Genomic DNA, 14,376 nt, shown 5'->3' on the forward strand with positions numbered 1-14,376 from the left:
CTTCACATACATAACATATACTGTATATTGTATCACACCAACACCATCAGTCACAGCCAACACTTTGTTGTTTCCAACACCATCTTCACTATTGCTACATCTTTTCTGTACACCATTTACAAGCTTGCTGTTTTTTCCTTCTTTATTTCTACACACTCATTCAAAATGTCCCATGTTATTATATTTATAGTACTTGACCTTAAGAGAGGGACAACAGCTCAATGCTGCTATTGTCTCAAACTTGCCACACTGATAATACTGCTGCCTACGAGTACCCTATGCACCTCTACTCAGGTCCATTGATTTCTTTTCTTTGGAATTTTTGCCTTGTGGTCATAGCTTTTACAGTGCCATGGCCCCCACATGCTTCAAACGTAAACCTTCCTTCCCCAGAATTAAAGTATTTAAGATACTTACAAGTATTTTAACTCTCTTCACAATGCTCTTAGATGTTTCTAATGTAGGCTATTTTAGACTAAGCCACTTCTATTGGGGCTACATGTGATCTGTGTGGTTCACCAACTGATCCCTAAGCATTTCACACAGATCCTTGAGCTTGCAACTATGGGTGCAATACCACTACACACTATTCACTGCTTTCGCATTGCTTCTGTTCTCTCAAGAAAATATTATGTATCTCAACTACTGTAACCAATCACTTGCTATAATTCTTTTCTACTCATCACTTTTTCATATTTATCATCCTTGAGGTTTCCTTCATTTAGATCCATTTCATCTTTTAGTCTTCAGTATTCTCCTGTACGCCTAGATTATGCTTAAGCACAGCTCATTTTCTCATTGCCACAAATACCTCACCTCCCACAGACTCCAAATATGTTTTAAATACATCTTTCAAGTCCTCCCATGGCACTGAAAGCTCACCTAGGTTTTGTAAGAAAAAAACTGGAAGTGCTATTGCTTCACAAACGGTTGGATAGCGATAGAACATATATTTAAATATACATAAATGTCACTACAAATGTTACTAGTATATGATTGTCATGTAGATATATATATATATATATATATATTTTAATACTAAAATAACTAACATAATCACCATTATTTAATGGGATGCCCTTCAAAGTGGCATTGTCTCTGCTGACTTTTAAATTATATTTGAGTCTTTAAAAAGTTCAAAATAATTTATTCGTCTCAAACGAGCCATAAAAGTCACACAGAAAAAAATAAAAAGAGCATATGTTACAATACCTAATATAATAGAGAAATAGAATCATTAAAAAGGATTGAAACAGAGAAAGTGGCAAAAACAGTACATGGTTCAATTTTTAGATCAGGTGCGTAAAGCACTTAAAATGTAGTTCAATACAGCATAAATAACAGCCTCACTTCCGAAATAATGTAAACCAGCAAAGGCAGTTACATGGAATCTGGTGTCTAACAATTGTAATACTGGGCGGAGAAACTGTGTCCTTTGTAGTGCATTGTGCTTTGCTCTGCCAGGGCTTCACATTGACAAGGGGGATGGGATGAAAACCAGGAACCTGGTCAACAAGAACTTCTGCCTCTCATTTGTGATTATCTGCAAGTAAAGTGCAGGATGTGCAAGTAATTGCTGAGGATTTATACCCAGCCAATCACAGCTGTCCTCAATTTGTGCCAACTGGGTGTGTTGGTGAAATAACTCCTTTATTCTACCTGGAGAGATGCTAAGTAAACTGTCCAGATTAGAGAAGTATTCTGGGATGCTTAACTTAACAAAGCTCTTTTTATTATATTTAAGCCATGGGACATCTAGACCATTATCCAGATTCATACAACCTTTGAGAATTGTTCTACACAATTGGGCTTCTAGGTTTTTCAAATTCTGAGCCAGAGTAACAGGGGCTGCAGTTTAATATGGTCTTCAAGGTGGCCGAGTTTGACCTCATCATGGTAGAAAGCAGTTGCGGTAGATTGTAGGACTACAAGCAGCCTTCTGATGAACTTATTTTCCACAGTTTGAAGGGATTTACTGTTGGCACAGCCCCGGATACGGACACCAAATGAAGCAACAGACACACATTTACTATTAAAAATACAAAATAATTCACTGACTGGTTTATGTCCCAACTTTTTAGAAGATCTAAAACCTGCACAAATCGCCGTTTGAAATTGCAGGACTCTTACATTTAGTAAAAACCTCCATTAAAATCAACATCTAGCAGTACTCCCAGGTATGTAAAATGAGGGGTTTTCCTGGTTTCGTCACCGCCAAGTAAAAATGTTCCAGACTTAGATACTTTGGGACCACATTTCGTTACAAAGTACTTTGTGCTATTTGTCTAAGGTCCTAGACGGTCCATAAAATTGGTAAAAGCATCTAACAGGGATTGGAGGCCACTTGCTGTCCTTGCAATGAGGACAGCATCATCTGCGTAAAGTAACACAGGAACTTGTTTTGAATTAACACTTGGGATATTTTTCCTTGTTCGCATCAGATGCTCTCCAAGTCTATTAATAAAGATTAAAAAGAGAAAAGGGGCCAGTACGCAACACGGCCTAACCCCTACTACAGAGGGAAATTCTTCTGTAAGGTCCCCATTCCCACCATAGTGGTCTCTGACTGTGGTGTGTGCATGAAGTCTTCACAGTAAGGTAATGATTGAGCTATTGATGCCTAGGTGTAACATCATTGACCATAATTTAGGGCGGTCCACTGTGTTGAAAGCACATGTTAAGTCCATAAAAGCTAGATGGATACAGACTTTTTTTTTGCTCTGGTATATTTTTAGACTATTAAAGATAGATTCAAGGACTGCTCAACCGTTCCTATGCCTGGACGGAATCAAAACTGGAAGTCTGAGATTCCCTGCATCTCAATGGTCCAGGCTTTTAGTTTGGTCAGTATTACCCTACCTAGTATCTTGACCGTACTATCTAGTAGGCTGGCTAATGGGGCTGGCTTTTATCACCCTTTCTAAGGTAGGGCCGATGACTTATAAAGGTCTAATGGAATTCAATCTGGACCTGGAGCTTTCTCTGATGGACTACTCTCAATGGCTAAGGTTACATCAGATATCTTAATTGACCTACTCAAATCAATGGAAGGTCACAGTGGAATACAATATCCGGTGACTCTTCCACATTCTGCATTTTAGGGCCAAAAAATTTAGAAAATGGTTCACCCAATCTTGGCATGGGAGGAGATATTCGACTTTTGGCATGCCTGCACCCAAGAAATATTTGGAGTTTACTACCTGCCAAAAGGCATGAAGGCTTCTCAATGCACTTGCAGTTCTTAAATATTCTCACACCTTAACCCTAATTTCCTTCTTCCTTTTCTTAACAGATTCTTTAAAAGATTTCCTTGACATAGATACTCCTACCTGGTCTCGTGGGTGCTTATTTAGTAGGATCTTAAGAGATTTATGGACCTTAGAGCAGGCACTGTCAAACCACCTTGGGCTATTGCTGATTATTACAGTTTTTTGTTAACTTAGCCACCATATAATCATTTACAAAGGTGTAGGACTGGATGTCATCTACTGTATTTGAGTCATCTTGCAGGACCTTTCCAATATTTATGTGGTTATGCACAAAGAGATCTCTATAGAATGCTTCCTTGTCAATTTTCTCCCACTCCACACTGATGCCCTTATTTTTGCTATATTCCAGCATATGTTGTGGGGCTTTACAGATTGTCCCCATCAAATCTAAATTAAGCCCTAGTATTAGAGGATTGTGATCACTTATGCAGCTAACCAAAACCATGCTGCAGATAAATATTGGTAGCAATTAATTAGAAGTTAATGTGTGGTCAATGGTGGAGTTTGAACCAAACATGTGGGAACTTATGCAGGACCCTCAAACCATAATCTTGGGTCAAACTGAGATTGTTAGAAAGATTCACTCTAGTGCATCCCCATATGGGGTAAGCTTGAAGTGGGTAAAAGACTGACCTAGATCATCACAAATACCACAAGATATGGAATTTGGGCGGGTCGCAATTTTCAATATTAAAATCTCCTGCCCGGATAATTAAAAATTATTTTCCATGATCATTCTGGGCCTTGTGCATAACATCCTCTAATCTATCCACTATCTTTCTTACAGAAGAATCAAATATATCATAATAGAAATTCATCAAAACCAAATAAAAAAGTTTCTGCACTGTAACTAAGAGTGCGTGATGCTAAGGTGTAACAACAATTTCTAAAATCCTAATGTTCACCAGAATCACTGATGGCCAGGTACCCTTTTGCTCGGCCTGACTTTGAGGGGATAGCTTGGAAGTGATAAGTAACAAAAATTATCAATGTGGAGTGAGCCCAAGAGCCATGTCTCTTGGCAGCAGATCATTGCGTATTGTCCCACAAGGTTTACCCAGAGTGAAGTCTCCTGCTTAGTCTGCAGGCCTGCTACATTCCACCAGATTAGACCTAGAACGTGGTCCCAGGAGGCTGGGGCATTACTCGAGCGTTGGCAGCGCACTGATGAAAGTGGGGAGTTATGGGCATCTTCGATAGTGCTTCCTGTGTGAGGTAGTCAGTCAAGTTGATCCAGGGACGATAAAGCCTCAAATCTATTAGAAAAGGGGAAGAGTCCTTTGCGGCTGGTGGCTTGCCGCAACACAACACATGGTACCTGGCTGCATGTTCTTATTGTCAGTTCCCAGTAATGGTGTCCGAACTATGCTTGGTCTTCTGAAGATGACAATAACAGTTTCCTAGTGAACTCTTGGGCACTGGACCTATCCAGGAGATCCTCCTTGCAGTAATAATATTTTTTGATAAGTCACTAGACCAGCCAGAACACTTCCGCAACCAGTGTAGAACTTTATTCAGCAGGGAGGTGTGAGACTCGGGGTGTTGGTGCTCTAGTTTAGGGGCATTCTCCAGAACAATAGTTTATGGCATGCACTCTGGGGGAATGTGAGGTCGGGCAAAATGTACCTCATTCTGCAACCCCTTATTTAGGGACCTTAGGCCCTTGTCATGGGTCTCCCGCTGGTCTGGAGGGGTCTGGTTTCTTTGGGGTTGCCGAGTGGGAGATGCCACTTTCTCAGGCCAGGGAACAGAGGGACTTGTAGGTTGCTTTCTTTGTCATTCTGAATAAGTCGATTCAGTAGGGGTAGACAGTTTCATATTTAAAAAGTCTGAAGCTTTCTCCCGTTCCTCCCAGGGGGACATTCTTTTTACCAGTCTCTCCTGAACTGACTGCTGAATGGAATCAAGCTTACTCTCTATTAAGGCTAATTTTTATATGACTAGAGAGGAGGTTTGGGCTATATCCTTAAGGTAGATTCCCAATTGGTCCAGTCTTGCTGAGCAGTTATAGACACATTTGTTTTTACATCAGTCTCAGCAGCGGGGGGCCATTTGGCTTGTTTCTTGCTTGCCGGCCTGCTATTCTTTTACCACCTGTCCCTTGTTTCTGTGCAACTTTAAGGACAGGATTATGATCGGGCTCCAGATGGACCAAATTGGAAGAGCTTGCATTTGCCTCCTCATGTCTACTTATTAGCAGGGAGGCTATCCAAGTCAGTTATTGTTTCTATCATATTCAATGCCTGCATATCTTGAATAACACAGGGGTTTGAGCATCCAGAAAGAAGAGGAAGAGTCTTATTGACTACTAAGAAGTCCGCTGGATTTGGATTATCAGATGCAGTCTGACTGTGGGACTCCTCCTGTGTGGGTTCTAATAAAGCCTCAATAGCAGTCTGAGACTCAGTCTCAGGAGTTCCAGTTTCTCACCTGACTGAATCCAGGCTTGCCTCCACCCACTCGATGTCAGTTTCAATAGCACCCATGACAGAGGTCGAATAGCTTATGATTGATTTAGATGCCTTTTCCACTTTTTTAGAACATTCAGAATGGTGGGTTCCCTTTTTCTTCCCCATCTTTACAGCAAGAACATTACCAGCAGGTTACCTGAAGCTTATTCCTGATCCAGATTGAGGTTGCATCTTTATTTCTGAACAGCTGGAGTGGTGGACCAAGAGAGTGGGCCAAGCCCGACCTCCTCTGGGCTCTGACCAGGGCAGACGGGCCTGCTCTTGGCCTGGGCACGTGCCTGGGCACGTCCAGTGAGCATCCCGCACCATGGGGGCCTTGAGGCACTTTCAGCACTTTGTTTCAGCCGGTCCCCAACAGCAGCAGTGATCCTGAGGGATGTAGTCCCACCCCAGAGTTGGCAGCAAGAGTCAGTAAGGAACAGAATCACTCCCACCATTTACCATTCAATAACTTTGTGACGCAGCATCATTGTTCACTTTTTAGTCTTTCCCCTTTTTCTGTTGTTGGTTGTTTCTGGCACTGTGTAGACCTTTTGGTACTGGTGCATGCTGCTGTCATAAAGTATTGGTCGTTTTTTAAAACTTTTATGCTTGGTGTCCGCCCTTTTTTTGGGGTTGGTTGATAGATCCTATTTAATCTGGATACTCACAATGCCTGAATCGTTGGAGAAAGTGTGGGTGTGCATTGAGCGGCGAGTACCTTGTGACCACATTGGCAGTAAACACTTGACATAGCTGAATATTGGCTGCCTGTGCTTTATCGGCTCAAGGAGTGAATAACGTCTCTTGTGCCCAGCATAGGCTGCCTGCTAATAGTCACTCACAACTTGCAGAGCAGACAGTGGCGGACAGAGTATGTGTGGCAATAAAGTTCTCTTGTAGTTAGTGCAGGGCAGTGTCATGACTTATTCTGTCCACAGTGTCCGCAGCCTCTAGTTCATCACACTTGCTTCTCAGGTGCCCAGAGCTTAAACTGTGGCTTGGTGTGTTGAGTCCCATCCTCGTTACCAGTGAAAGGATGTTTCCTTGGATCACAAACGAGGCTCAAGGAAAATGTTTACTCATGACAGATGATCCAGCCTCGCAGCAAGACCACAGCAGAGTAATCATTAGCATAAGAATCCTCACATATAACTCTACAGTAATATTCAAATCGAACATGGGGGCTGGAAATTCTGTGCAAAGCATGGTTCATATAACAGAGCATTCATAAAACACAGAGCATTACTATAACAATAGGCACCTAGGTTTGCTAGAGATTTTGGAAGGGATACACCTCCAATAGGACACTAACCTGACAGCACCCAAAGTTCAACTTTGGAAATCTGAGATCCGAGAATGTATGTGCTCTGCGAACATAGTTAAAGTGGTAGAGCGGCAAAAAAGAGACCATGCACCCTTGCTGCAATATAGCCCCGGATTCCCCGGCATTTTAAAATATTTGCTGGTCACAGCTCATCCTTTACTGTAGCAGCCGCAAGTTGGCAAGCTGGACTGCCCAACAACTGAGTAAATGTGACTTTGTAGGTCCAGACCATCTTTTTTTGTTTCTTTTCCTAAACACATAACTTGTTTTGGAGAAAGTTTTGATGGCAGAATTCTCAATAAGACGGACAGACTTATCCAAAAACATTGCATTTTTTTACTCCCCATCAGAAGAACCCCCTTTGCACACAGCCTCTGATTTAGCCAATATAGTTGCATATTTTAGAAAATACCTTCAATGTCAGTCTTTTGAGTATCAATGCCGGCTCTGAGCTGGTCGATGTGGGTCTCCCGACAAAGTGATAGAGTATCAAGGTGTTTAGGGAATGCTTCTGCTGCAGCTGGATCCTGGGAATAAAGAAAAGTGTGACATGTCACCAGCCTTGGGAAGAAGCAGAGCTGCACAGCATTTTTAACATGACAGTAAAAATAGTTCTAGGATGCATTGGCGTGAATATCAGTTGTTGAGCGTGAAAATAAAATCAAGACACAAATAGAAATTACCAGATTTTCTTTCCTTTCATTCCAACTAAAAATTAAGTACTACTCGCAATCTGCTGGTTAAGAATTAAAATTAGGGGAAGAAAGGAAGAATGTAGGCAAAGCAGGATGGTCACACATCACTACATTTGCTTGGTGTTTTAAACTCACATACAGCTTCTGTGGACAAAACAAGTAAATTTTATAGAAAAATGCTTACAAAAATATATTAATCTTCCTGCCCAATTTAGTGTGAATCTGCATGAAACAGAGAGGTAATGGTAGTACTGAAAGCCAGAACTGGATTGTAGCTAGCAACCATGATATTATCAAAAGCAATAAAAAAAAATAACTTGATAACATAGTGCTTCTTTTCATCTGTACTGGGATCTCAGTCTGGTCTCCCTTTAAATTTAGCTTTGAACTGTTATATTTATTGTTAAATGAGTGCATTTCCTGGGAAGTAATAAGACTTCAGCGCTGACATTTAAACTATTTTTAGGGTCGAGCCTGCGTTGCATGCGCTCGCGCATGCGTTTAGCAGGGAGACTCTTTTGTATTTAGAAAAGGGCTCGGAGCCCTGTCAACTTCACATCAGTGTTTTTTATTGGTTGGTGGGCTTCCCTAATAAAATCTGCTTGCTTTCATTAGTCGAAGGCACGCATATGTCATGCCTTTTCCGGTGGCTAGCCCTCCTCCAGCGCAGCGACCAAGTACAGAAAACATGCGAGGCTCGCTGTTTTCCCATCGGGCTTCTGGACTTTTTTTTCTCTCATTTTCGAGCCCGATCTCGCTTGGCAGAAGTCGAGCGCTTTACATACTTGATTTCACTTTTTCGGGTTATGTACATAAATGCACTTTTGCCCGATAGGTGAAAAGTCGGGTTAGGAGTTTACAACGCGATCAGCTCTAACATGAGCAAACGCGAGACCCGATGCATTGTAAATGCTTGTTTAATGATGTGGTAAGCATAAGTTGGTTGGGTTTGTAAACTTTATTTGGCATTTGCAATATTACATATAAGTACAGAAATAAATACATGAATTAGTTGTTAAAATAAACCCAGACATAATATCAGCATTCGTATAATGAACATTTTAAATCAGAGGAACACCAAACATTTCACTTACAAATATTCAAAGCAAGTCTGTGCAAACTAAAAATAAATAATTTTCCTAACATGAATAGCATTTAAAATTTAGAGCACCACATTATAACACAAATGAGGATTGGTTTAACCAAATAAAAATGTCATTGCGGCCTGGTGCATTCTTATATTCTGGGTAATAAAAAAAAAGGATTTGAGGTAAATCATCCTAAATTGTGCATAACATTCACAGAACAACATAAAGTGCAAAGTACTCTCTTTGCTGGGCCCATCACAAGGACAACAGACCATTTATTCCTGTTGGGCAAGACCTCATTTTAGGAAATGCAACTACATGATGCACTATGCCCAATATGAACCTTATCAAAACAAAGCGATGCTGTAAATTGGTGACACTGTTCAAGTAACCTTTGCAGTCTTCCTCAAGGGAAAGAGACATGTATATACCAACTGTCGTCTTCAACTTTTCAGCAGCTCTCCTGCGGTTCAATCTGTGCTGAAGGAAGGTTTCTTAATCATTTTTTTTTAGACAGAGAAAGCACTCGATGGGGGGCTGACCTTATAGAAATATTGAACAGAGTATTAAAAGAAGAATCAATATAAGCTAGCCAAGGGATGTAAGAGAAATTATCCAATTTTAAACAGTCTAGGATAATCTGTTTAGTAAAATTGGTTTAATCTTTGGCCCAGATGTTGACCACAATAACAAGGGTCTCAACAGCACCACATCCTCCAGATACTGTAACCCACTTCCTGGTGAATAATCCAGTTAGACACTGAGGAAGGCAGACGTAACAGCCGTTTTAAAAAGCTTTTTTCCTCCAGCTGCAGAGGGAGGCTTTTAGTGTACCCCCAGAGGCAAGCCCCGAAGGTAGCCATAGGCACAATCCTGGCCCTATAGATATCCACCATTTCCCCTATGGGGCGACTACCCAGTTTGCAGGCAAATCTAAAAATGCCACACACGTTTTTGCTCATTTGGGCCCTCATTATGAGTCTGGCGGTCCTGGGACTCCCAGACTCACGGTGGCAGGCGGACTGCCCCAGTCGTGGTGGTCTACCCGCCATATTATGAACATGGCAGAGCCACCATGGTTGAAATGCCACCACTGCCAGGCTGCCACCAGCCAGCAGCCAGGCGGTCTCGGGGTTTGTAATCCTCCAAGGTGGCGCTGCATTCAGCGCCACCCTGGGGATTATGAGTCCCCTTCCGCCAGCCTTTTCATGCGGGTTAGACCGCCAGGGAAAGGCTGGTGGAAAGGGTGACTCCACGCACAGCCCCGTCACGCATTCCACTGCCCGAATTATGGGCAGTGGAATGCACAATGGGTGCTGCTGCACCTGTCGCACCGCAGGTTGCCGCCGGCTCTCTTAGGAGCCGGCCTCAATGTAAACGCCCTGCGGGGAACGCATAATAGGGTCAGCGTGGTCATGACTGCACTGGCGGTCTTTCGGTGGGATGAGTTTGGTGGGCAGCTTACGCCGCCCGCCAAACTCACGATGAGGGCCTTTGTTTCTGCCTGTGGCAATATGCTGTGCCCAGGACCCTTTGCTTGTAAATAAGATGCCCCGATAACTAAAGGAATTAACAGTGGTAATTGGTGTATTCTGAATAAAGAAACTTCTACATTTCTGTGCCTTTTGTCCACAAACCATAGTAAACGTTTCTGATTTGTTAATCACCATACCCTTTAAAATCATAAATTCCTCGAAAGCATTAATGAACTTCTGCAGTCCCATTGGAGTCCTAGAAATAAAGACGGCATCATCTTCGTATAGGGCACCCTGCCACACATGATGATTCAGCTTGGAGTGTCGGCAAAATATTGTCCATCCCATTAATAAATTAAGAGAACAGCAGTGGGGCTAGGACACAACCTTGCCGCATACTTCTCTTAACCTTAAATTAAGGGGTACATTTTCCCATTAAGCCAAAGCGGACTTTGCACAAACCGGCCCGAAAAACAATAATTTCCCTCTGGGCACCCATTTCCAACAAAGTAGGCCACAAAACAGCGTGCCTAACAAGATCAAAGGCACTGCTGAGATCAACAAAACAAAGGTATAGGGCCCCTGATTTGGCCCTCATGTACTTCCCAATAGGCAGATCTAGGTTTACACATTGCTCAATGATTCCCAGGCCCCTTCTAAAACCAAACTGAACAGGGGATTGAAGGTCATAATCCTGTACCCACTCTTACAGTCTTGCCAGTAAAATCCTACTTAATATCTCGATAGACGAGTCCAACAAAGACTCACTCTTTGGGCCCCAAAATATAAACAGGAGAATTAAGGGATCACGATCACTCAATCGAAGGGTTACCACACGAGCTAATAGCGGCAGAGGATACCAGAATATGGTCAATAACAGATGAGGAATTTCTGCTCCTGAAAGATGGGATCACCTCCTCCTTTCCACTGTGATTACATCTCAATAGTAGTAGATCGTATTTAGATACAATTGAATGTAACACATATCCATAATCATTGTGGCAAAAATGATCATATCCACCCAATTCTGATTGTTGAGCCCACAAACCTGAGATGCCGGGGCAAGACAGGGCTGAATATTAAATTCACCGGCCCATAAAATGATGTAAGTTGAATGGATGGAACGTATACATTTTTGCAGGCCATGATCCAAGGCTTGAGCTACTCCTTTACGGGTAGAAACAAAGATATTATTATAAAAATTGATTAACCCCACATCCTTTCTGCCCTTGGAAGTTAGCCACAACAATTGACAGAGAGGGCCCACCCAGCAAATCTTTTTAACTATTACAGGAAGCTTGTTAGAAATAAGAACCTGGAGCCAAACCTTTTCCCTCCCTGCCGGAGAAGGTATAGCACCCAAGAAGTGGAAAGAAAACCCCTATACATGTACAGAGATAGCACACCACATCACTTGGGAACAAATGTTATCAAGATCGTTAATGATGTTATTCCACTCCCCTGTCCCTATCTTTTTACGGAACCCTCCCACATTCCACGTGACAAATTTATAACTCCTGTCCCTACACTGCTTACAATTTGGGGCCCCAGGTTCCACCCCGACAACCTGAGGGTGGGCAAGTTCCCCTCTGTAACCTCCCTGCCAATAATATTAGTGCTCGGCATGCTGGCGGCCTCAGCTAGCCCCATAAAAACTTCAATTCACCCTTTTGGTGCTACCATTCATAATACCCCTTTTGGGCCCCTCCAGGTAAGGCCCCTAGACTTCATGGTCCTCCAGGTCACAATGGCTTGGTCAATCATTAGCAGATAATGAACTCGGAAACCGATACCTATTGCTTAAAGGCACAGACAGGAGGGTGGGATGATTATGCTGCACTAATCTCCTTTTGGCCGACAGTCACATTGGCTTGATGCGGGCATGAACCAAGAATTTCAGATGACGGTAAAAAAAAGCCCAACCGGAGAAGTGCCAGGGATGTGCCATATGGTGGGCATGGGGTTGCCATAAATAATATTTACCCTTCGAGTCTAGGGCTCTGAAAATTAACAATAATGCAATCACCCCCAAAATTCTTCATTAAAGAGCCAACCCACCCCACTCTCCTAAGAGTAATTGCTGAGCTCTGTCAGAGGAAAATAAGTCATTTAAAGCCAACCAGTGCATAACTTTATTCTTCAGGGACTTAGAAGATTCGTTCTGAACTGGCTGCAGGGGCGAGACATTACCCATAACAGCACAGGCAACAGGCTGGTGGCAGGTCAGAGGTAGCCATACAGGGGATGGCAACAGGGTCATCTGTCACTCTATTGTGGGACTGTGGCGGAGGGCCCCTATTAGGGCTAAGGCTAAAACTTACACACTTCGGGGGTCGTAGTTGTCTGCAAGGAAGTGTGTTTCGTCCCAAGGTATGCCCTGCTCTGAACCCCTCACTGGTTTGCTGGGTAGGTGGACCCCGCAAATGGGACTCCTCTATGTTAGCTACTGTATTACCTGCTAGCAGCTCAGATATTATGTTACCTTGCCCATTTATTTGTGTGCCTGCTAGACCATTAGAGACCAGAGTCAAGGAGGAGAATTTTTGACATAAAGCAATAACCTTCCCAACCTCCCCTTCTAATTTGTCCAGTCTTTCTTTAAGGGGTCACTCATAGCAGTTAGAAGATTATTCCAGGATGAGCCTCTTGAAAACCCTTCCCAATGAATATCCTTATCCAATGAGCTAGCTAAAACAGGGGTGTCCGAGTCACCAGTGGCTCCCTTTCTGCAGTGTTTCTTCCATTTGGCAGCAGGTGAGTGAGTGACTGCCCTCACTTCAATCACAACAGAATCCAGAGAGCCTATCGCCTCTTCACCACATCTCCCAACCCCTTTGTCCAAGACTTAGGCAGAGTCAGTTGTTAAATTTACTGGGCCAGCTGGCGCCCCTGTGGCTTCACTGAGCCCAGCCACCCTCAGTGATAGACACCTTTCCACCAAGTCTATCTCCTTAGAAATAACCCCCACTGCCCGTACTAGAAAGAAGTCAATGGTGAAGCATGTTGGCTCAGGGGCTGGCTTTTGGTTAACTGTCTTGCGCCTCCCCATATCCACAAATAGGTGCAGTCACAAAACCCACAGAAGACAGTAGGCACCCATAAAATACCTGTAAAGTACAGCCAGAACTCTCCACATCAGGAGAAGAAGATATTAATATGAGCAATGAAAAGATTCAACTTCACACACCTTGGTTCATCGCCCTCTGAAATGAGGGCAAACAGTAGCCAACAGTGCTAATGGGGCCCAGGAGCAAAGACCAAGACAGTAGGCCCAGTCCAGCCTCCCACCAGCTGCGGACAGGCGCAGGTGGGCCCAGTCTCCGCGCAGGGGGCCAACTGGTGCACTTCTGAAAAGCACCTCTGGGCACGAGAACTGGTGGTGGTCGGCCTTTGTAACAAGGGCTTCTGGGAACTGTAGTCTGGGTGATGCGCAGCCCCCAGCCTTAACAGCTAGCATTCCGTGTAACGATCAACAGGTGCAATGAAAAGCGCCTCCGGGCATGAGAACTGGTTGTGGGTGGTCTCTGAAGCATGGGCTCCTGGGAGTTGTAGTCTGGGCGATGTACCGGCCCCCAGCCCCAACAGCTAGCATGTTGATGAGTTCATTAAAAGGTTGCTGAGTCTGTCAAAGGGTTGGCTTGTTTGAGGTTGTACCAGGATTCCTGCATTTTATTGTGAAGAATTACAGCCAAAATGTTAATACTTTGATGAGGTAATTCAGGTTAAAGTGCTAGGTGAAAATCTAGGCTCTTAGTCAATGAGTTTGGGGTCTAGAGACTTATTGTACTCCCCTAAACTCTCTCCCACGAGGGAAGCAGAAACGTAGAATGTCCTGGTGTAGTGAAGCTGCTGGTAGAAGAAATTAAAAGCAAATCCTCCGGTGTGTCCATTAGGGTGACTATGGCCCAATCCCCAGGCGGCTCCCGGAGTGTAGCTGTGGCTCCTTTGGCTGTGTCCGGGCTTCCACAAGTTGGTGCAGGCAGCAGTTCTGGCTGGGGGTCCTAGCAGGATCCTGGTTGGCGACAGAGATGCCTCGCCTTGTTCAGCAGATGTACAAGGACGCCTTCATAAT

At 43.5% G+C, this 14,376-nt stretch overlaps 1 protein-coding gene across 2 annotated transcripts in view; it reads right to left on the bottom strand.

The window, feature by feature from the left end:
• Window positions 1-14,376, bottom strand: part of NPHP3 (nephrocystin 3) — a 211,944-nt gene that overhangs the window by 130,179 nt on the left and 67,389 nt on the right. For both annotated transcript variants that reach the window (XM_069211897.1, XM_069211898.1), the window contains exon 12: window positions 7,459-7,573. In XM_069211897.1, the coding sequence (XP_069067998.1) occupies window positions 7,459-7,573 (115 nt within the window). The remainder of the gene's footprint in view (window positions 1-7,458; window positions 7,574-14,376) is intronic.

This window comes from Pleurodeles waltl, chromosome 10 (assembly GCF_031143425.1).
Source record: "Pleurodeles waltl isolate 20211129_DDA chromosome 10, aPleWal1.hap1.20221129, whole genome shotgun sequence".
NCBI classification, from domain to species: domain Eukaryota; kingdom Metazoa; phylum Chordata; class Amphibia; order Caudata; family Salamandridae; genus Pleurodeles; species Pleurodeles waltl.